A 26,892-nucleotide genomic window follows, 5' to 3' on the forward strand; every position below is an offset into this window, starting at 1 on the left:
CTTTTAGAATAAAGGTTCACTTCAGTTTGAAGACAAATGGGATTTCATGCGCCCTATTGTTCTGAAACTTCTTCGTCAGGAGTCTGTCACAAAACAGCAATGGTTTGATCTCTTTTCGTAAGTAATTTTTTGGTACCTTACATCCTTCTACATAATGGGAATACAGTTATGGTTCTACTTCCAATACAGAAGTCATGTATGACATGGACTGTGTGGGAACACACAGAACAACAGTAATAGTTTAAGTTTTATTAAGTGGTAAGTGTGCCTTCATCACTGTAAATATGCAAAAGTAGAGTTTTGCTGAGATTCAGGTCTTTGCAGATAGGATGGAGAAAGAACAGCAGAGCTTTTGATTTCACCTGATCATAGGAAACAAGTTTTGTACCTGCCCACAAAGCTTTTCTTAGGAACTTGAGAAAGAAAATCTTGTTTACTTGCTTTGGCAGTAAGTTCATTTAAAGGCAGTTTGCTGAATGCTACGTTGTTCTGATTTGAATGGCTTTCTTCTAAAATAACTTAAGAATGCTACTGAAGTAATGGGGTAATGCAGTCTAACTGGTATAATTTGAGTATTTTTATACCCTAAGAATAATATATATATACTATTTTTCAGACAGTGTTTGCATTATTGTACTTTCTAAAAACCCTGCCATTTTCCTCCTTCCAAAAAAACAGAAGTTGCTTCATGTTAGGTGATGATTTTTTTCTTAAAATACATTGTGTGACCTTTGCCAACATAATATGGAAGTGAGGTAAAACATATATATCGAAAGTATATCTAAAATAATCTTTGTCTCAACATAGTTATTTTCCCTCAAATACAGTTGTAGCTTAAATCTGCAGTCTCTCTTGCTGTTTTTTAAAATCTGTCACAAAAGTTTTTTATTTAAATGCAGTCTTGTTGCAGTGTATATCTTTATTGCTCTTTTTGATGAGGATGATGCAGTGATTCTTTTTACACCCATCTTACTGCACCTGTCACACTTTTCTGCCAACCATAAGGAAAGGTAGTTTATCATGTAATGAGTTTTAATATCTTATGAGATCACAGCTATAGTAGTTGCCAGAAATGGGGTTACAGTTAGGGTACAAATTCAGTTCTGAGTCATTGCTTTCATTTTTAATAACTAGTTCAGTAATTCTGTACTGGTATCGACATTTTCCATTTATTATTTTTCTTGTAGCTGAATTATTGAATAGAACTTGAGTAACTTTATGGCTAAGTTAAGGATATTGAGGGAAAGGATCTTCTCTTTGTTAAGCTCTTTAATATAATTTCAAAATCTGTAGGTATCTTCTACCTGCCCAGTTATCCAGTATTGCTTTTTTTCCACTGCTGTCGGGAAACGGTGGCATTTTAGATGCAGTAACACCTTTTCTGCATGTGAAAGTTGTGTAAGTCTCACAAGTTAGGTAGACCTCTGTAAATCCTGGGCCAGCACATTTGATCTGTGTCAAAGGAACTTTTTACCTTGTAAGTTTAGTCTTTTCAGTTCAACTAAAAAAGATGCTTTTGGATTGAAATAACTGTATTGATTTAATAGGAACAAAGTCATACCTTTAGATTATATAGCTACTTTCCTGTAAAGATGTGGCCTTATTTTAGAAAGGAGGAAGAAGAACCAGAGGAAGGTAATGAGTCAAAAAAAGGCTTGCTAGGCCACATTATATATGATGTATGGTTAGGAGCTTAACTTGCTTTATTTAGTCTCTAGTTTGGAAAGAAAATAAGAATTCGGTCACACTAGCTGGGCTGTCAGCTAGGAAAAACAGGAATTTGTTTGAACGTTGATTAAAACTCAAATAGAATTTTGCTTTGCGATGCTGTTCAGTAGTTTTTCTGCAGTAGGGTTTCACTTCAGAATGCTGCCACTGTCATGAAACGTTTAAGTGATCTTATTAAACTAATTAAAATATCTTTTAGATTACTTGATGCCCCTGAGTTCAAATTTCTCACAAGGAAGGTCTGTTTTCTTTGTAGTACAACTTGGGTTCTGCAACTGAGAGTGAAGGCTGCATGTTAATGAGGGTATTTTAAAATAATATGGGTTGAGTAGTAATGTTTCTACTGGCAAGTGATTTCTGTCTTTGACAAAAAAAAGCTTTAAAAATTGTCCTTAATGGAATAAGGATTCTTGAATAGATACTGAAAACAGAATTAGCTTCTACATCTCCTTCTTGACCATAGCCTTTTCCTAGCTAGGTTGCTGTTACTTGCTTCCAAGAGTTTCTAAGAGAATCATAGAATCTTGGGTTGGAAGGGACCTTTAAACGTCATCTAGTCCAACCCCCCTGCAGTGAGCAGGGACATCTTCAACTAGAGCAGGTTGCTCAGAGCCCCGTCCAGCCTGACCTTGAATGTTTCCTGGGATGGGGCATCTACCACCTCTCTGCGCAGCCCATGCCAGTGTTTCACCACCCACATTGTGAAAAATTTCTTCATTATGTCTAGTTTAAATCTGCCCTTGTTTAGTTTAAAACCATTGCTCCTTGTCCTGTTGCAACAGGCCCTGCTATAAAGTCTGTCCCCATCATACTTACAAGGCCCCTTTAAGTACTGGAAGGCTGCAATAAGGTCTCCCTGGAGCCTTCTCCAGGCTCAACAATCCCAGCTCTCTCAGCCTGTCCTCACAGGAGAGGTGTTCCATCCCTCTGAGCATTTTTGTGGCCCTCCTCTGGACCTGGTCCAACAGCTCCATGTCTTTCCTGTGCTGAGGGCTCCAGAGCTGAATGCAGCACTGCAGGTGGGGTCTCCCCAGAGTGGAGTAGAGGGGCACAGTCACCTCCCTCGACCTGCTCGCCACGCTGCTTTGGATGCAGCCCAGGATACAGTTGGCTTGCTGGGCTGTGAGCACACATTGCCAGCTCACATCCATCTTTTTATGCACCAGTACACCCAAGTCCTTCTCAGCAGGACTGCTCTGGATGCCTTCATCCCCCCACCTGTATTATACTGGGGATTGCCCCGACCCAGGTGCAGGACTCTGCCCTTGGCCTTGTGGAACCTCATGAAGTTCACACACACCCATTCCTCGAGCTTGTCCAGGTCCCTCTGGATGGCATCCCATCCCTTAGGCATGTCAACTGCACCATTCAGCTTGGTGTTTTCTGCAGAGTTGCTGAAGGTGCCCTTGATCCCACTGTCTATGTCATGTATGAAGATATTGAACAGTACTGGTCCCTATATGGACCCCTGAGGGACACCGCTCATCACCGATCTCCATCTGGTCATTGAGCCGTTGACCACTACCCTGTGGATGCGACCATCCAACCAATTCCTCATCCACCCAACAGTCCACCCATCAAATCCCTATCTCCAGTTTAGAGAGAAGGATGTTGTGGGGGACCGTGTCGAAGGCCTTACACAAGTCCAGATAGATGACATCCTTTTCTCTTCCCTTGTCCACTGTTGAAGGCACTCCATCCTAGAAGGCCACTAGGTTGGTCAGGCAGGACTTGCCCTTGGTGAAGCCATGCTGGCTGTCTCGAATCACCTCCCTGTCCTGCATGTACCTTAGCATAGCTTCTAGGAGGATCTGCTCCATGGTCTTCCCAGGCATAGCAGTGAGGCTGACAGGTCAGTAGTTCCCAGGATCCTCCTTTCAACCCTTTTTTAAAATGGGTGCGATGTTTCCCTTTTTCCAGTCTCCAGGCCCTTAGCCTGACTGTCAGGACTTTTCATATATCATGGAGAGTGGCTTGGCAACTGCATCAGGCCATTCCCTCAGGACTCTGGGATGCATCTCATCAGGTCCCATAGACTTGTGCATGTTCAGGTTCCTCAGGTGGTCTTGAACCTGATCTCTTCTTACAGTGGGAGGAACTTTGCTCCTCCAGTCCTCTTCTTGCAGTCCATCCACTCGAGAGGTGTGGGAAGAGAGACCGCTAGTGAAGACTGAGGTAAAGAAGTCGCTGAGTACCTCGGCCTTCTCTGTTGTTGTTACCGGTTAGCCAGCCTTGCTCACTATGGGGAGTACACTTTTTGATCTTCCTTTTCTGGATGACATACCTGCAGAAGCCCTTCTTATTCTCTGCATCCCTTGCCAAGTCCAGCTCCAGCCATGCCTTGGCCTTCCTGACCCCATCCCTACAGAACTCTTCCCAGGATACCTGTTCCTGCTTCCACTGCCTGTGCATTTCCTTCTTACTCTTTAGTTTGCCCGGGAGCTCTCAACTCAGCCATGCTGGCCTCTTGCGTTCCTTTCCTGATTTCTTACACCTGGAGATAGAGAGCTCTTGTGCTCTTACGGAAAGCGTCCTTGAAGATCTGCCAGCTCAGTCTCTTCTCCAAACATGTTTTCCTGCATGTGTCACTGTGAGCTAACTGTGAATTGTTTGACAATGATAGATAAAAAGTGTATTGATTTCTTAGACATACTTAAATTACGACTGTTTAAGCTTCATAGATTACAGCATTAAAATTTGAGTAGCTGTTACTAAGAAGTTGATGAATTAATGTTTTTCTAGAGATGTACATGCAGTTTGCTTGTGGGATGATAAAGGTCCAGCAAAAATCCATCAGGCTCTGAAGGAAGACATCCTTGATTTTATTAAACAGGCACAAGCAGTAAGTTCTTAACGTTTCATAACTTCTATTCGTATCGTTAGAAGAATAACAAAATAGTTCTTTCATTGAATCTAAATGCATTGGTTTTTTGTTTGAAATTCTGTGATGTTCTGGAGATGATAATTACCCTGCGAACCTCTATTGACAAAAAGAGGACTTAGCCTTGAGCGTTTGACTTGCCTCATTGTTTTCCCACAGTCCTGAAACTGGGGTGGGCAATGATTTTTGTGTTACAGTAAAAAAAAACCCAAAACACAGCATTATTTTTCTTTATCCAACAGTACTTATGGAATCTTTTTCCACTTGAAAATGTCTTGAGGCAAAATTTTCTATAAGAAATTACTGTTTGGAAAAAAAAAATTGTCTAGCTTCAGTGCTATGCTGACGTGTTTATGGATGGCTTTAAAATAAGCCATATGTATGGCGTACTACAAATATCTGTGCTGTCGACTCAGCAAGCTTAGCTGTCCTGTTTTATGGGATTTCCCCAAAATGATTGAAATCATCAGTAGATTCAAAGGAAATTTTTGTGTTTGTAAAATGTATAGCAAAAGATGTTTTCTGTAATAAGGGATTTAAAGGAGGAGGTTGCTGTGAGATTAAAAAAAAAATTAAAAATCCCATGACAAAGGTTTGGAAAGGAGAATATGAAAGTCTATAAAATCTTTCTTTATTGAAGAGATTTATATGACTCAGACTTTGCTTAAAGGAAAATAGTTTCTTTTATAGGCTTTCATATAACTAGGCATATCAGTGTTGATTAACTTCCATCAGCTTGCTCACTTACATGCATAAATGCTGTACTGAACTGGGGCCTTTGATATTGTCTGCATTGGCTGTTGTTTGAAGGGCATCTTTTCAGGCACTATGATAGCCATTGTATGATGTAGTTGTAGTTGCCAGGCATTAATAAAATATACATGTTAACTAGCTGTCTGGGTCTAATGAACGTTAGTTCTGCCATTGAATTAAACTTCTCACTGTGTAGAATATAACATAGTCTGTATGGGTTTGTTTATTATTTTTTTTAGATATGGTTCTACCAGTACATGCTTTTGATCTTTTTGACTTGCAGGTGGCTTAAAAGAAAAAAAAAAAAAAAAATTTGGAAAACGTAAACTTACTGACTACTTGTTTGCTGTTACCTTTCTTTTCGCTTTAGAAATGGTCCATATGCTATGGGTTGGTAACTACTGCCCTAAATGAAATGGCACTTAAATATGTAGACTTTCGTATTCTGATATATCTGTATGTTTGAATTTTATATGGGGAGTTATTTTTAGTATAAGCAAAGGCAATCCATATTTTGTGCAGAAAATTGTTTATAAATTACCTCTTCTTCTCTGCCCTCCCCCTCCAGAGAGTCCTGAGTCATCAAGATGATACAGCTTTACTAAAAGCGTATATAGTGGAGTGGCGCAAGTTCTTCACACAGTGTGATATTTTGCCCAAGCCATTTTGTCAATTAGAGATTACTTTAATGGGCAAGCAGGGCAGCAACAAGAAGTCTAATGTAGAAGACAGTATTGTTCGAAAGGTAAGTGATAGGTATTACGAGTTTTGTTGCACGCTGTTCTGCCTACAGTAATAGTACAGAAGCTGAAGGTGAAATTGCACCAATCATGTAATAAGATGCATCACTTTCCTTCAGTGTGAGAGTCAGAACAACCCTGCAACTTTTTTTGCTCTCCACAATAATTTCACTCTGTTTCTCCAGTTTTGCTTTGGCTATTAGAAGTTTTGTTCAGGTGATGAAAACACTTCTTTGTTGGCCTTTGGGTTGGTTTGGGTTTTTGGGGTGGTTTTGTGTTTTTAATTATGACAAATCCTGGGGTCGGAGGCAGTTGTAAATTCACCTACTGTTTCTGCACTTGTGAGTAGAAGGTGTACTTAATGAGTAGTTTTTCTACTAGTTTATTTCCCTAGCCCAAGATATTAACTGGGGCACATCTCTGCATTTTATAAACGACCAATTAAGTACTATCATCTCAAGATAAATATGGCTATTGATCTCCTAATTTCCCAGTTTTCCTCCAAACTGTCAGTCATATCAATGAAAACATTGGACATGTAGAATCTTGTGAATATGATCTTTTTTACTATTTCATGTCAAACACCTAAAGAAAATCTAGGGGTTTGAGTATGCAGTGCTCAGTGTTCTGAGTCCCATGAATAATGGTCCTTGAAATTGCTTTAGTTTTTTATTACAAGAAAAACTCAGCATATCAGTTGTAAAGTGTTAAGTCCTTTAGTTTAACGTCATTCATTATCCCTTTTCATTGCAGAAAATATCTGTAGGGAAATTTCTTTAGCGTTCGTTACTGAAGATGGTTTTAACTGTCCTCCTATCTCTAGGATGGGAAGAATGAAATGGTTCGAATGCATTACTTTGGGCAAGGTGTTTTTTTTTTTTTTTTTCCTCACCCTCCTATTTTGAGGTCTGATCCTCTATACCTCTTGAAGAAAAGGAAGAGAGAACAGGAGGAAAGAGAGGAAGCACCACCTCAAGCTACTTTTTTTCTTTTCATTGTTTGTTGGAGAAAGCATGTGATCTTACTAGGCTCTCCAAGATTGGGCAAACTTGAACTCTTAACTCTGCTGTATGCAGAAGGCAGGAGAACTTAGAAATTAAATTGAAAACAAGGTGGAGTGGAGAAAGTAGTGAGGAGAAACTGGGAGAAAGAACTGGTGTCTAACAATTCAGATTTTGTTCAGGACTGAAACTGATGGAGGTCTGTCTTCTCTCTCATATGCAGTCCAGTTAGGACCATCTCATGGTTGGAACATCAAAGCCCAGAGTCCGCAACCTATCTTATTTCATAGTTGCTGCTGAAGGTTACTTCCTGTTTCTGGCATAATTTTCTGTCGTTCTCTAAAAAGTGCCTTGTGAGAACTTTTCCCATGCTTGAGAAGTTCTTCATATAATCACCCAAAATGATATGTGTGTTTTCCTTCAAATATCTCCATAAAACTTCCTTATCCACAATAAGGATATCTTATCCACAGTGTCTGAAGGGAGTTTGACCATGACAAAGCTGTTAATGTGCCTGCCAGGTTGCTTGCCTTATCTCACTGTTTTCTTCTTTTTTTTCACTCGTTTCAGCGCTTGTAAACCAATTCTGTGATTGTACAGTGCAACCATAATGTGCATATCAGTAATGTTAAAATAATGAAAAAAGTAATTGAGGAAGTGTAGTCAAATAAAGCTTTGCTTCTAAGAATGTTGCAATGTTTTTCAACAATAGTTCCCTTCCAACACATATGACTTCAGTGTCAAAAATGAAAATTTAGCTGTAATTGAGACACAGTTATGGAGAAATTAAGAACAAAGGATGGTAAACTTAACTGCCTGGAAAGGATATCTGACTTTTTTTTAGGTGCTTGTTGTATTAAAATCTAAAACTTACAAAGCAAGAATAGAATAAGACCATCTAATCTTTACTATTAACTTTGCCATACAACTGTGTCAAGTCATCCTGAGCTCACTTTTAGTAAGCTTATTCACAATCATGAGGTAGAGTTTGAATTGGTAAATTTTATGATTCCAGCCTGCTTTCCACTGGCAGTGTAGACTGACAATTGTCATCTTTAAATTACAATCATAGCAGTTACTGTCAAATTTGAAGATACCGTAAGTTTGAGATTTCTTCTAAAGCAATGAAATGGCATGAGTTGTACAGAAACAATAAAAGTTATCTTTTAAGCTTTGGCATAATGAAATTAGGTATTCAGTGTCATATAGAAAGAGCCAGATCCAGTGTCAAAAGGAAAAAAAAAAAAAATTTACCACAGTAACTTGAATTCTAAAGCAAATCTAACATTTTTAACAAACATGTAGTGTGCTTTGAGTATTTACTACTGAAACAGGTGATGGAGCTTAGGTGGGCATAAGTATGGCCTGGCCTACCAGTGAGCTTTTCGTGTAGCTCAGCTGCAGGGACTGGTGATCAGGTGTAATGCAATACATTTGCAGGAGTGTCAGTAGCAATCACAGAAAAACCCCTAATAAAAATCACACAATGGAATATGAAGGGACCTTTTGAGTGATGAGGATTTTGTTAGGAGCCTCCATAGGTTTTTCTTTAAATTTTAAAACTTTTCAGTGCTTAGATGAGGTTTGGACTCCTTTATAAATTATATGTGCATTACTTGCATGTTAAATGTGTTGGATAAATCCAAAACCATCAGGTTTTTTCTCTACATAATTGTGGTGTTAATTGAGTTTTTGGGTTTGTTCAAGACTGAGCTTGCCAAGTAGTGAACTATATTTGGATGTTTGGCTCAAGAGTACCACCTGAAATTGCAACTCCTGACACATTGCATTGCTGGGAAAGTTATTTGGCTGATTACTGAGAACTGTAGTAATAATACAGAATTACGGAATTAATGTATGAATCAAATACTGCTTCCCCTAGCTGTCCAGTTCCATAAAGTAAGCTTAGAATGTAAGCTGAATATTACTTCTATAGCAAGTTCAGCGCAAGGTGAAGTTCTAAGGTAGTTGAATGGCTGTATATAACCTGAAAATTACAGTGTAAATTGTTTGATTTCTGTTTCTGATATCTTTTCTTTTGCACAAACTTAGGTCTGAGTGTATCTTTCTGACAGGATTTTTTTTTCTTCCTGATACACAGCTCATGCTAGATACATGGAATGAATCCATATTTTCAAACATAAAAAACAGACTTCAGGACAGTGCAATGAAGCTAGTTCATGCTGAAAGACTAGGAGAAGCTTTCGACTCTCAGCTTGTTATTGGAGTTCGAGAATCATATGGTATGTCTTGCACAGACTTCCGTTGCCTCCTCACTTTAGTAAATGGATTTTCGTTATACAAAGTTGACAATTGTGGTGGTAGGGTTGCAGTGATTATCTCAGCATTTTGTACTGTTTTTTTTGTTGTTGTTGATATGTGATACCAATTAAATTCTGTTTAAAATCTTTAACTTCTAAGTGATTTAGCTATGTATTAGTTACTGCAAAATCAGCGTTTTCAAAGAGCAAACTACTTTTTGACCTTTTAGAGTTGCAGATATAACCTTATGTCTGTGCTTCTTTCTGTACCATTTCTGATTCTTCAGATAGTTTGAAGAAGAAATGCTAAACAGGCTGCATGTAAGACTCCCAATCTTTTTCTTTGCAAAACAGATCTGTGTATCTGAAACTGCTATGATATTTCACCATTACCTGCCTTTTCTTCAAAGCTCTGCAGCCTGTTGAATTATTTGGGATAATATTCTCTCAGATGGCTTTATAGATGTCCAATTCTAAATTTTTTTAAAGTGTATTCCATTTAAGGAATTTATTTATTTATGTATTTCACTGTAACAGTGGAAGATGGAAACTTTTTTCCAAATAGTGCAAAGCACTGCTGAGTTGCAGTAAGCTCACTGTCTCCATTCTTGTAAAACAGAAAAAAAACAATGCAAAAAAAAGTGTCTAAAATGAAGACATTGAGGTTCTAAGAACAGTGTCTATGAAAAGCTGTTTTCTCAGTCAGGTGGACAGGTTTTCAATTTATTAGGCATTATGCTGAGCTTTTTGTTTGTGTTTTTTTTTTTTCTTTTCTCTTCTTTCCAATTTTGCAATTGTATGTGTATTTCTGTTTACCATGTTTGAATGTCTAAAATGCTGGAGATAGGTATGCAGTTCCTTCCAGTTCCCTATAGTTAATTTAAATGTTTTTGGAGCAAAGACTGGAAAATTTTGGTTACCTTTAGGGATCAGAGTGATTTTATAGGATACTTCAAATTGTTCAATGCAATCTTTTAATACAAGACTCACTTTATGAGAGAGATCTGTGTATTATTAGCCACTTAAGTTTCCAAGACTTGAGAGTAAGTTTGGACTTTCTCTTTGCAGTTAACCTTTGTTCTAATCCTGAAGATAAACTTCAGATATATCGGGATAACTTTGAAAAGGCATATTTGGATTCAACAGAGAGATTTTATAGAACACAGGCTCCTTCTTATTTACAACAAAATGGTGTACAGAATTATATGAAATATGTAAGTAAATACTCTGTTGTTACTTTTTTCTGAAAGTGTTAGTACTTAAAATGATTGCTGTTCTACTTTTGCACAGGCAGATGCTAAACTAAAAGAAGAAGAGAAAAGAGCACTACGGTATTTAGAAACAAGGCGTGAATGTAACTCTGTAGAAGCAGTAAGTATAAGATTTAGAAAATTTGATATATTTTGTATTTATATTATTACATTGCAGTTTCTATTTTTGTGTGTGTTACAGTATTATTTGGTAGCACTAGATTCATACGAAACTGCTGATTTTGTGTTGTTTAATCATTCATTATATTTTTTTTCTTGCAAAAATGCGTATTCCTTTCCAATCTGGCAATTTATAATTTCTACAGATGTTTTAATAGTAAATGTAGATCAAAGTTCAGATTGAAGGGCAGGCTTTTATTCAAGTTGATTTTTATTCTTTCATTTTGAGTCAGGTGTGGGTTTGTTTTTTTTTTTTTCTATGCTTAACAATGGATGAGAATGATGTTTGAAAGTAAGCTGGCCAATCTAGTAGGTAGAGGGTTTCTCAGTGCTCATTTAGAATATCTGCAATAGTTATTGTTCATTGCAATTAAAGGGAGCAATAGAAATTTCATTAAAACTGTTCTAGATTTTCTCTTAGGCTGAAATATGGCCATGTGATGTAAAAGATGTTTTTTCTTTTTTCCCTGCCTGTCTCCCCCCACCCCCACCCCCTGCCCCCTTGAGCAATAGTTTACACAGTTCAGGTTCTGGAGGAAGATTTAACTGCAATGAATAGTTCATAATTGTCTCTGCTGAAATTAGTTCAGAAAACAGGTTATTAAAAAAAAAATACCGTTTAAATCTGAATTTTCTGTAGTGGATCAAAATGTATTTTATGTCTTTTGTTAAGTTGTAAATCATTCATTTTGCACAGCTATAAATTGTGACCCATATAAAAGAGAGATGGTCCTGTCATGTACAAGCAGTTTCTGTTCTAGATCTAGCCATAGTGTCTTGTTTAAGCCAACCAGCCTGGTCCAAATAGGGTATGCTGGAATGAGAACTATTCTTAGCTCTTGGATGTATACTTGGTAACTAAGTAGGGTAGTTGGTGTTCCAAAAGTGATGGCTCCCTTGAGAGTAAAGAGGCGACAGAAATATTAAGCTTATTACTGGTTTGGAAGAGAGTTTACCACATTTACTAACCTACACATTTTGAAGAAATACGGTTTCCTGTATAGATTTTAACCGAACTACACATACTTTTATGAATCAATGAATGAATTAATTATTTTATAGAGCATAGTTGTTGAGAACAGGCTAGATTTTGTGTCACAGCAAACTTGAGACAGACCAGACTTTGGTGTTCAGATGGCTAAATGAGCTAATTCTGTGTTTAATATATTTCAGCTAATGGAGTGCTGCGTCAATGCCCTGGTGACATCTTTTAAAGAGACTATTTTAGCTGAATGCCAAGGCATGATCAAACGAAATGAAACAGAAAGTAAGTGAAGCTTCAAGAACAGTGCAGGATGAACTCCGCATCAACTGCATAAAAATAGATCTGTTCGTAGATATATCAAATTACTGTTTTTAATAGATGGTGGTAGTGTTTCATACATAAAATATTGCTCTATGTGGGCAATTTTATTTGACAAAAAAATGACCATGATTGTTTTTTTTATGTCGCTTCTGAAATCTGTATGTACAATACCTTCATTTGAATAACCGGATAGCTCTCACCTTACATAAAAGAAAAGAACATTTTGTGCTCTGTTTTCTTTATTTTTCTACAATCTGTTTTCCTTATGTTGAGCGACTCTGGTAAACGTTACATGTGTCTTATTTTCTATTTGAACAGTTCAGATACAAACACCCCCCTTCATTCCACCCCCAGTACCCCCTTCCCCCTGGAAAAAAAGTTAAGCATCTCTTTATAAAGCTGTTTTTCTGAAAAGCAGGGAGAAATTTTTCTTATTCTGATTGTTGGTGCAGGACCAATTGGTCAATGAATAAAATCTCTGCAAGTTTTTCAGCAGGTTTTATAGCCAGTATCTCACTGTGAGTATTGAAAGTTAGCTCTGCATGCCTTTTTAAAGTTTTCAAAAGTTTTGTTTTTAACTCTGCTGCCATAAATTGAGAGGTTAGTGTGATTGAAAAGTCTTGTATTGGTCCTGTATTATAAACCAAACTAGGTGTGTCATTAAAATGTTATACTTCAAGTGGCAAAATTGAAAAAAAATAAAAGCTGAAATCACAAGTTAATTTTTTGAAGTTTCAGTGTCCTGCAGCCAGGGAATATTTACTAATGTCTATATGAAATTTTCATTTCTATGCAAATGTGAAAACTGATTTATGACTTAGAACAGTGTAGAAAATAGTCACTTCTAAAGCTAGCATTTCAGAAAATATTTGACCTCGAAACTATGTCATACTGATCTGTTCATCTAGTAGCATGATTTCTGGCAGTAGTCCAGAGCTAAATCTAGAAAGCCACCAAACTTTTTATGAGTATATGTTACAGCCTTTGGGAGAATACAGAAGGCTTATTTAAATGCAGAGCTTCAGAAGGGTTCATCTATAGCATCCAAAGCTTCTTTCTTTAGAAACTTGTTGAAGTATTCACACAGTCCTCTCTTTCGTTGTGGCTATATCTGCCCCGTGATACCGCTTGATTGCAAAATACTTCTGTTTAGTATATAAGAACTCAAGCATCTCTTTCAATTTTTTTTTCCCCGTAGACCTGCCTGTGCTGTTTAAAATGTTTAATGAAGGATGCAGGTGCAGATGATTAAAAAATTATTTAAAGACTATATAAATAGCTGTACATAGTAATATATACACTTGATAGTATCCTCTGCTGTACTTCATTTATGCACATGTCTTTCTGCTATTATTTGCCCCAAAGGATTTCATGATGGTTTCTTTATTAAACAGCATCTGACAAAAAGGGGCTGGATTTTTTGGTTATGAGCTGGGCACTGCTGTAAAATACTCTGTTATGTTAAGAACTTAAATGCATATTTACATGCTGTGCAAAAGAAGGCAGGCACGTTTTCCAACTAAGAACTATCACAGATGTCGTAACTTGCAAATGCTCTTCAGAATTGTTTTAGTGTCTTTTTGTTTGCTTATGTTATTGGGGATGGGAGGCCTAAATTTTATTCTTGAAGTACTTCATAACAGAAATAAAAAGCAAAGTTGGCTTTTGTGAATACAAAATGAAAACAGAACTAGTTTAAGTGCCCCAGCAACTACAATGTGGTTTTATTTACCTTTCAGTGTCATAATGTATTCTGATAGAAATTCCAGTGAAATCTGTCTTTGAAGAATTTGGTTTTTTTCCGGTTCCTACGGTTTTAGGGGTGCAGCTGAAGTCTTCCTTTGCCACCATTTATTAGGAGAAACCACTGAATTTTTTTTCTTGAATTATTCATGCCACCACAAGTTCCCAGAAACAGATGCAGAACCCTTTTATATATTTTTTTGTTTCCCTTTTTCTGCCATCTCTGTGTCTCACCTTTTTTTTTTTTTTTTTTAAAGTACAGATGAAAAGATCCAGTAAAAGTTGAGTGAGCTTTTTGGACTTACCCTAAGTAAGTGCTGCCATCACTTAGAGTAAGTCTAAATTGCACTGAGAATACCTATGACTTCTTTTGTTTTGTTTTGGTTTTTTGTTTTTTTTTGTTCCTGAAATCCCATTGTCTAGCCCATTTTGACTTGTCTCTAGTAGCATTGCAAGTTCTTGTTGAAAGTTGTTGGTAGTTTCCATTCTTTAATTTGAATTGTTATGTTCTAAAAGGATTTTTTGCTTCTCTGTGCATTGCTTTTCTGTTTGGTTCTGCGATGGTTGTTGGGATACAGAAGTTGAAACATTTATTTCATCTTCAGTGATGGATCTTACAGATGTCTGATAAAAGTATTGCAGAGGAGAAAACAAAGACAGGGCCTCCAGCTTTTTTCCCCTTTCACAGTAGATGTGAGGAACTAAGCAAATCTATCAATGTTTTTTCTATCAAAAAAAGAATCAGAGTTCATGATCAATTTGTTCTGCTTCATTAAGTAGAGTCATTTGCTGTGTTTAGTTCAAATCTCTGTTGTCTCTGAAACAATCTGGTGGCCTTAATCCAGGTTGTTCCTTTGTGGATAGCTTTGTCAAGATGATTACTGATGTTTCAGTACCTTTTTTTTTTTTTAAGCAGTGTTGAGATACCAGTTCAAAAACGTTTTGTGAAGGTAACTTTCAGAAGAACTAAATAAACTCTTTGGGAGAACAGAAAGGAAAAAATGCTGTTTACATTAGTCAGTTTTGGTTACTCTATAATTTGGCGTGCTTTGAATTAAAACAAAACTTTGTAGATAGTATTGGAAGATAAACAGAGACAGCTCTGTTTGGCTTTATTTAAAAAAAAATTTTGAATCCATACAATTTCCTGCATAAACTCCTGTAGGCTTCCAACTGAGAGAGACACATTTTTTGCTAGGGATTTTAAGGCAGTTATACTGAGAACCTAGACTTAATCCAAATTGCCATTGACTTTAGGGGGTTTTATTCAAGCTTGTGATATTATATGTATAAGCAAGTATTACGTTGCAATAAATATCTCTTTATGCCTTCAGAAGAATCTCCTCGTGGGACCAGAATTAGAGCAGTATTCAAAACATTTTTCCTTTTAAGGGATGAATTGGATTACCTGTTCGTTACATATTCAGTGTTCCACTTGAGATATCCCTAGCAGAAATGCAGTATATTTGGGCTTTATTCATGTCTTTGACTGGTGGCTTTATCAGTGTTTGTATCTTTCAGAGTTGCATTTAATGTTTTCACTGATGGATAAAGTCCCAAATGGCATAGAGCCTATGCTAAAAGACTTGGAAGAACATATTGTTAGTGCTGGACTCGCAGATATGGTAGCAGCTGCTGAAACTATTACTACTGTAAGTGTATTGTTTTTTAATAAAATAACAATGAAAAAAACAACTTTACAGAAGTTAAATACTCTCTAATTGTGGGACATACATGTGAATAGAAATCATTTTTTAAAATCTTATGTTTAAATATTAAATTTTGATCCACTAAAAGTTTTAATTGTCTTTAGAGTAATTTTTTTTATTCCTTACATTTTCAGTTGTAGCTTTAAAACATGAACCCAATTTGCAGTAAAGATGGTAAATTAAGTGCATGGGATGCTTACATGGTAGGATTGTGTTAGCATCTTAATGAAAAAGGCATAATCAGTTTTTTCAAAATTCTGACTTCCTCATTTGAAATTTGAAATTTGCTTTCAATCTAAGAGTGATTGTTCAGTGTGGATATTAAAAGTTTTTTTCCTGCTGTTCTTTTTCAGCTTTTTATCATCTTTTTCCCTGGGTCTAGGAGGCCTGAGTATGTGTAGCAATTAGGATGTGCCTTTTATTGGTCCTTGAAAACTTTTTTTATTTAAAAGTTACTATACAGTAGTTGAAAGTTAGATTTTTTTTTTATTTATATATATATGCGTGTATACTGGAAATACTATCCTGAAAGTCTGTGTTGAGGCATACATGCAGTAGAGCTCTTCAGACAGAGAATAAAGATAAAATGCTCATTCATAGTATGCAGGCTTGAGGATACTACATTATTACAGATTAGGGAATTACATGTAAGTTCACACTGAATTCTGTGGAGCCTCATTTTTTTTATTTGAATTTCGCCTCTCTAGGATTCTGAGAAATACGTAGAGCAATTGCTTACGCTATTTAATCGATTTAGTAAATTGGTTAAAGAAGCTTTTCAAGATGATCCAAGATTTCTTACTGCAAGAGATAAGGTATGTGTTTCTGTGGATCATTTGTTTTCAGTTGAAGAATTGTTGTAGTTCATATTATTATGTTTCTGAAATCCTTGTGCCCATTCACTGCTAAATCTAGAAGCTGCTCTTACTCTGGTAAATATGCAGACTAAAATGTTGATGAAACTTACTATCAACTGATTAGCTTTTTACTTGTGTTGTAGTCATGCATAAGGTTGCATTTGTTGTTCAGCTGTATAAAGTTGTAGAGCACATCAGTAGATGATCTTTGTGTTGAGCACCTTAATGTCTGATTTAGCAACATATTTATGTTTAGAATTTACTAGATATTTGGGTGTAGTCTCATGACTTCAGATGTGCAACCTGCTCCACGCAATTCCTTCTGAATTTGTTGCTTGAAGGAGGGTAGCATGTTAATGAAAAAGAGGAAAATGCAAGATACCAGTTAATGGGTAATTGAGTCATTGGATTTCAACCCTGATGTTGGAATCAAATTTGCTAACTTTGGGCTCATAAAAAAAAAAAGGATTAATTACATGTTACAGTACTCTAAAAAAAGAGATAAAACCTTTGTGAGTCATATGTTAAAGAGAGAAACTGAGTGAGGCACTAATAATCTGTAATTATTTTTCAGGCATACAAAGCAGTTGTGAATGATGCTACAATATTTAAACTTGAATTGCCATTGAAGCAAAAGGGGTAAGCCATATAAACTTTATGTGAATTAAGATTTTTAAATTATTAAAGATTGAGCTTCTCTTCTAAAAATCTCTTCAAAAAGTAACACTGTTTAAAAGTGCTTCGTTTTCTTTGAATTATGGAATTTCAGATTGCTTATCAATCTCTGGCGAGACACTCTTCGCATGGCAGTGGATCAGTGAATAGCAGCCTGTTTAAACTCAAATTTATTTGTAGAGTTGGGGATCTATTTTGTTAAAGTAATAAGTCAATTTGTTAGCTGAATTTAATAACACCTTCCTGGGTTATTAATTCCAAAAACCTGAGCTGTATAACTCTGCTGCAACTTAAGTAAAAGTCCTGGGGAAAACTAAGGCAGTAATCTTTATGGGAATAACTGTGGCTGATCAAGGTGTAACCATCCACAAGCTGTTTACCACCTTCTCTTGTGCCAGCTGTGAGTGTGACCTGTCTGGGTATTACATCTTTGTTTCAGTGCAAGAATAACCAGGTTAGTCTAAACAACTCCCAATAGATTAAGCAGACCTGTTTGACTCAAGAAGAAAAACCATGCTTACAGTAGCCACTCTGCTAACTCAGTCAAGAGAAGGTAGCAGTCAGATAATTGATTAACATTTAACATGTGATGTGCCACTTGAGTAGGAATCTGTATATATTTAGGTGGTTGGGATTGCTTATATATAGTTTGTAATCTTATTTACTATGGAAACAAAACTTACATAGCTGGGCTGCCAGCTTCCCTTTCCCATTATTTCTTGTTAGAGGTGGATGGGTATAAATATCTGTTTAGCATTCTGGTTCTTACTCTGCATTTGGTTTTGGACTAATGATAAGCCTGGACAGGGATTAGCCTTGCTGTTTTTATGTTATTGGAGGAACACCTTCACAAAAGACTGGATCTGTGCTTTGTATACTTTGTACAGATGTAGGCAAGGTAGAGGAGTTTTTTAGATCTCTGCTAATGTTTTCATTTCCCCTGGAAGCACCCAAATCAATACCTCATTCAAACTGTGTTTCACTCCTAAAACTAAACCTGCCTAAATGATTTCTTAGAAACCACCATGATGGCAATGGTCTTCAGCATTCTTCTTCCCAAGCTCTCTCAAGTTGTCTACATACACAGCCTGGTTTAAGTAAAATGGAACTTCATCCTGCTTAACTTGTGCCCTTAAGTTCAGCGTAAGAATATGGAATTTGGTAATTTTTCATTGCTGTCAGGATATTGAAGACTCTTGTTCACAAATATCTGGGAACACATGGATAAAGTAAGGGTTCTGTCTTGTAATAACCAAAAGACTAGCGATCTGCTTTTACTTCAAATAGCTTTTAGGATGGCAGAAGATGCTAACCTGCAAGCTGCTTCATGAGTTAAAAAGGGCAAGTTGTCTGAAGAGTTTTAGCACTGTCTACACTAGTTGATGAGGGCGTGAGAGAATGAGCAAGAATACTGGATTCCTGAGCATCCCCCCAGCTTCTTACCTGCTATCTTACTCACTGCCCTTTCAGCCCTTGAGACTAGAAATCAAGTTGGTGCCATCTGACTTTAGAAATAGGGTTTGGTCCTTGGCACTATTTTATTCACCAGTCTAGGCACAGATTCAGAATGTGTCCTTGTGCTTGCATGCCTTTTGAAGAACCACAATCTCTCTACTGTAGCATCTTCAACTTTCATCTGCTTTAATCTCCAAGCTGTTAGTCCACTATTTATACCTTTTATAATTTTATCCTGTTACTCTGCAATAGATGTGTTGGGTTTTGTAGTTTGTGAAATGCAGGACAGGAGGCTGTTCTTGAGACTTTCATTAGAGCATACTGACCAGATGAGTGAAACATTTCACTGCAGCATTTGTTAATTCTTTACTGGAATACTTATTGCCATGCAATATTTAGTTCTTTCAAACTGTAGTTTGAATGTAATCCTTCATTGCTAGAGTTCTAAAATTAAAAGCAGTTGGAATGATCAAGCTGTAGAAGCTGTCTGAAAATGTTTGGTGGTATTTATTCTTTCAAGAAGAAAAGGAAGTTATCCCTAATTTATCATTAGTTTAACAAGATATGAATTCACTGCCAGGATCCTTGCTGAGGGGATCAGGAAAAAGTGGTCCATCTTGTTAACAGTGTGACTACGCCAGAATTGCAGGATTCTGTATGGTTTGAAGATGTGTTGTTCTTTTGTTTAGCGTTGGATTGAAAACACAGCCTGAATCCAAATGCCCTGAGCTTCTTGCTAATTACTGTGACATGTTGCTAAGAAAAACACCACTAAGCAAAAAACTAACCTCTGAAGAAATTGAAGCAAAGCTTAAAGAAGTGGTATGTTTTTGATTTCTACTTCTCGATTGTTCTGAAGAATTAATTTGTTTTATTTCCCTATGTGGGTCGAGGCCTTGATCTTCAAAAACAGTTATGCAAGGTGTAATAGGGAAAAGAGTTTATTATGTCATCAAGTGTGTGTTTAAATCTTGTAAACCATGCAGTGTTTCATGTCTTTTGTGTCAGTTCACAAAATCAGTATGCCAAATTAATGCCTGTATCAGATTAATGTATTACAGCAACTAATACTAGTCTAGAAAATAATACAGGACATTTTTATATACCGGTGTCAATGCCTTTTCTGATTTAAGAGAAAGTTCTTGATGGTTGACAAATTAAGAAATTGGAGGTGTGATACTATGAAAGATTCATAGTGATAGTGCTTGTGATAGTGGTAACACAATTGCTCTTAAGGCAATGTCAAGTAGCCTTTTTCTACTTCATAGTCTGCAGTAGCTTTAGGTCAGCATTCAAAGACTTGTCTGATTGACAGTGCAAATAAATATATTAAAATCTGTTTTTTTGACAGCTTTTGGTACTTAAATATGTACAGAATAAAGATGTTTTCATGCGATATCACAAAGCTCACTTAACAAGACGCCTGATATTAGATATATCAGCTGATAGTGAAATTGAGGAGAATATGGTGGAATGGCTCAGAGTAAGTAGTCTGACATCTTTCTTTCTTTGGTTGTGCCTCTTGCTTGTGGTATTAATTCCCACCCTTGAACTTAGCTAGCCTTCTTGTTTAAGTGAGTTCTATCTTAAATTGCAGGCTGCTCAGGACTTCCGTTTTATTGCAATGCTTTGTGCAAGTAGAGCAGTTTAGCTCTTTTTCGAAGAGGAATGTTGATCCTAATAGTGGTAGCGATAGATTTTAAAATACTTCACATATGATTATCTGAAGGCTTCGTATATTCCATATGCAAATGAGCAAATGCAGTGTACTTGTTTAGGTATGTAAATAATTTGAGATGTGTTCTAATTGTGAAATTTTATGTACATTAGAATATTATTTGCATGCCTTAAATATTCCTTCAAATCTCAAAATTCATTGATTCCTTAATGCATGCGTATGTTCTTCAGTACTTGGATTTCTTTAAAAGAATCATCATGTGCCGTTAAAGGGTAGCTACTTATGATCCATGCAAAAAAACTTTATATTACATTGCAGAGTAGCTATTACTGTAAAGTGATCATACTTGTGTACTTTAATGCTCTTCATTTTTTTGAGTTTATTATTTTAAAAATTAAGCTTTTTGTTCATAGTTGTCTATGTCATAGTTTAGTGTTCTGTTTGTTTATACAGGAAGTAGGAATGCCAGCAGACTATGTAAACAAGCTGGCTAGAATGTTCCAGGATATCAAAGTGTCTGAAGACTTGAACCAGGCCTTCAAAGAAATGCACAAAAATAATAAACTTGCTTTACCAGGTATTGTTTTCAAATGACTTGCTATTTTTAATTTCTTGTAGTGAAAAATAATTCTGTTGAATCTTGAGTTAAAAATTCGATCAACTGCAGGTTGAACATAGTCTTCAGGGCATTGTTACCCCTAGATTGGAAGTGTCTGTAGCTTGTGCTTTCTCTTACAGTTGACACTGGAGCTATATCATTCTGTAAGTTATTGTGGTTTTTCATAATGAGCAGTCTTGTTAATGCAGTTTCCTTAGTCTTGTAGCTAAATTCCAAGTAGGGGCTTGAATTGGTTATCAACCAGGTGAATGCCTGAACTACCCCTTCTTTTACGCCCTCAGCATTCTTGATGAGTGCTTCAGGCTGTCCTCCTTTACCTGCCAGTAGGAGAGCTGGATGCATGCTATTAAGAGCTTAAATCATGTTTCTGAGATGAAATTTCACTGATGAGGGAGGCTGAGGAACATCCAGTTTTGGACCTGCTACTGCTGAAAACCCTTTAGTGCTTGCAGCTTTATAACTGATACTTGTATCAGAGTTTAAGGAGCTCTGCAGAGACAAGCCAAAAAACCCAGAGATTTCAATCAGTGTTGCTGGCAGAAAGCCAGTGCTGCATAAATAGAGTACCTCAGTGTTCAAGTAGGTAGACACCCTGCTACTTTCTGAAAATTCAGTCCTCCATAATTGTATGTAGAGTAGGGAAAAAAATACATTTTGTTTATCTATCTGTTATACCTGGAGATTCATATAATACAATATTATCTTATAGCTGACTCTGTGAATATTAAAATTTTAAATGCTGGCGCCTGGTCCCGAAGTTCTGAAAAAGTGTTTGTCTCACTGCCCACGGAATTAGAAGATCTCATCCCAGAAGTTGAAGAATTTTATAAAAAGAATCACAGTGGTAGAAAACTGCACTGGCACCACCTCATGTCCAATGGAATTGTAAGCATATAGTTTTCAATGTATCAATCTCAGTGACTGTACTTTCTGTGTATTTATAGTAGTAAGAAAACTTGTGATCCAGAAAGGCTTGTAAGTAAAATTGTCATTCTATTCACAGATAACATTTAAGAACGAGGTTGGCCAGTATGACTTGGAGGTAACAACATTTCAGCTAGCTGTGCTGTTTGCGTGGAACCAAAGACCCAGAGAGAAGATCAGCTTTGAAAATCTTAAACTGGCAACTGAACTCCCTGATGCAGAACTTAGGAGGACTTTATGGGTATTTCCCTTTCTCTTGAAACAGATATCTTCTTGGGTTTTGTACTCTGAAATACTGGATTAGTATTTTTAAAGTGCTGTCAGATAACACTTTGAAACTGAAATGTGAACGCCTTTCTTACTAATTAATCAGTCATAAATCTGGCTCCTTGCACTACTGTTAAGCACACACAGCCTTTGCATTAACACGTTCTCTCTACCCAATATTATCTAACTTAAGCTTTGGAAACAGCAAGATCTTTTTGACTATATGCTGCCTAAAGCACACAGTTATGATTGTGGTTTGTGGAGTGGGACTGGTCTAATTCTAGGAAATCAGTGGCACCTGATAAATACATGTTGCTTAAAAATAACTTCAGTGTTTGCTCTATCAGACTCTTAATTATTTAGCTCAAGAATAAAGAGAAAAATCACGTAAATCAGACTTAACACCGCTTCTGTAGCTGTGAATTCGTGCATTTTACTTCTCTGTATGATTTTACTTACACTAACCCGGAGATTTGGTAAACTGTCCCCCTTTCTCTGGTTTTAATAGTATCTTTGTGTTGCCCTCTAGCAGCTCCAAACAAGGCTACGTGGTTCCCTATAGTCTGCACAGTGGTGAACTATGTTCTTAAAAAGTAATTGTTTCCATTTAGAAAGTCTGGTGTTTTATTTTCATTCTTTCTCCCCCCCTTTTCTCCGTAGTCTCTTGTAGCATTTCCAAAGCTGAAACGTCAGGTTTTATTGTATGAACCTCAAGTCAATTCACCCAAAGACTTTACAGAAGGAACCCTCTTCTCGGTGAACCAGGAGTTCAGTTTAATGTAAGATGATGTTTGAAAAGTAAAATAACCATGTACTATTTTATAACTAAAGTAATTCACTTTAAGTTAACCTTCATCCTTGAAAGTTTTCAAGATTCAGCTAGACACATGCTTAGCTGCCCTATCCTCGCTTAGTTTTGGTGATAGTCATGCTACCAGTAGGTGGTTAGACTATACAACCTCCAGCAGCCCCTTCAGACAAATGTTTCTATGATTCTGATTTCTGTGAAATTAAATTTCTGAAACACCTAGGGATGAGGTGCAAAATTGGAGGCTTTGCTATCTTCCTCTTACTAATGAGCCCATGAAATATCATATAGGAAGTACAGCATGTAAGCAGAGTACTAGTGTTGTATTGATTATTAAACACACATGGAGTTTCAAAAGCAGAGTGATAAGTTAAAAAAGGAAGTGAAACTGCTTATTAATACGGTATCCTGTCAACAGATGGGATTTTTGGCGTGGCTTTCACCAGAGAGGAGTGTCTTTACTTCAGTGAGAATTGCAGCGCTCTTTCACTGGTGCTTTGAAATCCTTCAAAGCATAAGATACTATCAAGAGAGAATATCTAAATGGTATATACCACATTCAGCATGTTTTCCTTTTGGTTTTTGCCACTCTCTTAACAATTACTATGATTAGAATTGGCTCTTTGCTAGTAACCTCAGATTCTGGGCCTCATTCTCAGTAGCAGCTGGACATCTGGATCTGTAGAGAGAGAGGGAGGTGACAAATCTGCTCTCCTGGGGCTTAGTTTCTTGCCCAGGGCCATGATGTTTGTTCCTGTCATCAGGATCATGAGCTTTGGGAAGTGATGAGAGGGCATTACAGAAGAGACAGGCTGTACAGAAAGTTTGTGGGTGACCACTGATGAATGCCATCAACTTTCTTTTATTTGTCCTTTTTTCTGCTAGACAGACATTTCTTTTGATGGAAAATGAATTAGTCCAATTTCCTGAACTTTGTTGTAAAAACTTCTTCTAAAGAACCCTAGTTTTATGTCATCAAACTGAAATATATTTCTCTGAAATTTTATTCTTTAAAATAGTACTGATAACTTTCCAACTTTGGACACCGTCAGTTTCAGATGATGGATTTTTCTTTTTTGTAATGCTAGTATATTCAGGTTTTATTGTGCGGAGACATTGGCATTGAGTTTCGATTTGTCAGCCACCTATCTCACCACTGCAATGCTAATAGCCTATAAATATCTGATATGTGATGGTACTCCTTGCTGCTGTAATTTAAGTTTAACAGGAATTCCTTAATTGGAAATGTGTTTTTTGCTTATTTTCATACAATACAACTTTTTCAGAAAAAATGCTAAAGTTCAGAAAAGGGGCAAGATAAATTTGATTGGTCGGTTGCAACTTACTACGGAGAGAATGCGGGAAGAGGAAAATGAAGGAATAGTCCAGCTAAGAATATTACGAACCCAGGCAAGTAAACTGCCAGAGGAATATAAAGTTACCCTATTTCTTTTGTTGTATTATCACTACTGCATGCTGTCCACATTTGGATGTTGATGTATAAAATGGATGCTTTTGAAACCCATTGGAACTACATTTGCTATTTGGCTTAAAATGTTTGCATGTGTGTTTGTGCACTTGCAGTTATCGACCTCCTGTTCTGATGTACCAGGCCATCATTTTTAAAGAGGATATTAAGCAAGCGGTGAAAGTATAACTGTGTAGTGATGGGTGGCAGCAGATGGTAAAGTTGATTGACTTGAGCCACCAAAATGAAAAAACAGTATTGTTGATCTTGAGGTCTCTTTGACTGCTCCGTATGGAGAGAGTAGAGTAATCTCAGTGATGGGATCATGCCATATTATAATAGCAGTATGACTTTTTGAGAGGCCTTATCTTTAGAGGGGAAGTTTATAAGGACATCTTAGATGTACAAACTGCAGCTTGTGCTTTGGTTGTCCTTCAGTCAGGTACTCATGTCAAATCTTTTGAGCTGACAGTCCTAAAAAAAACTGAATTTTTTCAGGCATTGGAGATCATTACCTACAATGGAGTCTCAAAAATCCCATCTTACCTTCAAATTGCAGGTGTCTTCTATCAGTCAGGTTAGATTCAAGGCCATGCACATTGGCCATACTTCCAGCAGAAGGATTAATGCCTGGTTGCATTTATGAAATGAGGACTCCTTGTGAGTTCCAATTTGACATTAAGTTTGCATTTCATGAGGTATTCACAAGGTATATCACAAGTCACCCTGGAAATGGTGACTTCTGCTCAGAGAGCTTATGAACTTCAGGTTTTAGTGAGTAATTCACGCTCTAGATACAAGATTTAACTGCAGATTCTCCTTTGACTGGACTTGTCTTCCATCTCTTGCATCTTGCCAGCTCTTCATTCTTTTCCATTATCAACTTCTTTGTAAGAGCAGTTTAGTATCTACTTAGGCTAAGAAATGCAGCATATATCTGATTTTTGAAGAAAAATACAGATTTCCATGCTATCTTGCCTTACCAGGAGCTCCCTATTAATGCTGTGTTCACTTTGTCACTTCACCCAGGCATTTCAGAAAAATTAATTTTTCTTTCTCTTGTCCCCCACCAGGAGGCTATCATCCAAATAATGAAAATGCGAAAGAAAATTACGAATGCCCAGCTTCAGACTGAACTGGTAGAAATATTGAAAAACATGTTCTTGCCACAAAAGAAAATGATAAAAGAGCAAATTGAATGGCTTATAGAGCACAAATATATCAGAAGAGATGAGTCGGATATCAACACCTTCATATACATGGCATAATTCGAGGACTCTGCAGGATGCTGAGCACATAAATGGAAGGGTGCTTGGACAGCTGCAACAGTTTGTGCTGCAGAAGGACTTGTTTTGACTTTCGTTACGTATTAAAATCCCTGCCTTACCTTACAGAGGACTATATTTTGCCAATCTTATTCAGCTAGCATGATGGCATTCCCTTCATGTTGCACACTTTTAACAGCATGCTGTTTTGTGGGAAACTTGCATTCATGAAGAGCCCATTGTGAACTTTTTAAAGTAGATTTGATTTACACCCACCAGGAAGAATACAGGTTTGGGTTTTTAGATGACCAGTACTTGCACAAGGAAAAAATACTCAAATATTCATGCACTGAGGAACTGCTATTAGTTTTGTTTTGGGTTTGGTTTGGGGGTTTTTTGGTTGTTTTTTTTAAAATGCAATTAGGACTAGAAGTAGCACTTTCACTTTTGTGTTTTGGATCAGCAGAGTAATGTACTGTCCACCTTTGATCCTTTTTATGTAATAACATTTGAGAGACACAAACACATGCATCACAACTGATAGGTATTTGTTACAGTTAAAACCTGTTGGCTAGAGCAGTGCTTCAATCTAGTAACTGGATTTTAATAATTGACAAGTGACATAAAAGTAATTCCAAATCATGGGTGATATTTTTCCTTAAGCAAGAGATCATTGTTTTAAAATTGTTTGCTGTAAGCAAGTGGATATACATTATTTGTTACCTTATTCAGACGGATGATTTGCTACAATCCTTTTTGAGAAGGTAAAGCTTTCTTGAATGATACTTCACTCTAAAAGCAGTTTTCATGGGTGGGTCTGTTATACCGAGCAGAAATATTAAGTGTATTTCCTTGTACATTTAATATTTGTATTCCAAATATTTAAGTATGACCATATATATCTGAATGCATTAAAAAGTAATTAATGTACATCTCCCCCAGAAAGAAAATAACACTTGAAGATCCCTGTAGTAATTCCTCATTGGTAACTTTATATATACATGCAAGATTAATCCAATCAGACTGGTTTGTTGCTTAGAAGTCAACATCTCTATATGAAAAACAAATGCTCTGCTTTTTATTTTGAAACTGGCAGAGTAGGAAATACAATTCTAACTAAGATGGTAAAAAGCTAAAGAAAATACTTTGTTTAGTGTATGCAGAGAGAGTGCCAAATACACATCAGGAATTTCAACTTTTCAGTGTTACCTCTTCTGTTTTCAATCATCTTAAGTAGTCATTTGGCACTGCCTGCCTCTCTGCTGCTCTGAAATGTCCCAGCATGTGCTGGACTGATAACATCAATCACTGGAGCAGAGTGCCT

General features: G+C 36.7%; 1 protein-coding gene across 1 annotated transcript; it reads left to right on the plus strand.

Annotated features, from left to right (window-relative positions):
* On the plus strand, positions 1–26,196 carry CUL5 (cullin 5). Its single transcript, XM_010292723.1, has 18 exons — positions 1–117; positions 4,471–4,570; positions 5,931–6,107; positions 9,205–9,346; positions 10,433–10,578; positions 10,655–10,735; positions 11,968–12,061; positions 15,365–15,495; positions 16,260–16,367; positions 16,984–17,048; positions 19,229–19,361; positions 19,891–20,022; positions 20,671–20,794; positions 21,546–21,721; positions 21,840–22,001; positions 22,688–22,806; positions 24,122–24,245; positions 25,377–26,196. Exons 1-18 carry the CDS (start codon positions 47–49, stop codon positions 25,569–25,571), a joined length of 2,280 nt encoding a protein of 759 aa, XP_010291025.1. The 5' UTR covers positions 1–46; the 3' UTR covers positions 25,572–26,196.
* The last annotated feature ends 696 nt before the right edge of the window (positions 26,197–26,892 follow it).

The sequence above is a fragment of the Phaethon lepturus genome, unplaced genomic scaffold, assembly GCF_000687285.1.
Source record: "Phaethon lepturus isolate BGI_N335 unplaced genomic scaffold, ASM68728v1 scaffold22368, whole genome shotgun sequence".
NCBI classification, from domain to species: Eukaryota; Metazoa; Chordata; class Aves; order Phaethontiformes; family Phaethontidae; genus Phaethon; species Phaethon lepturus.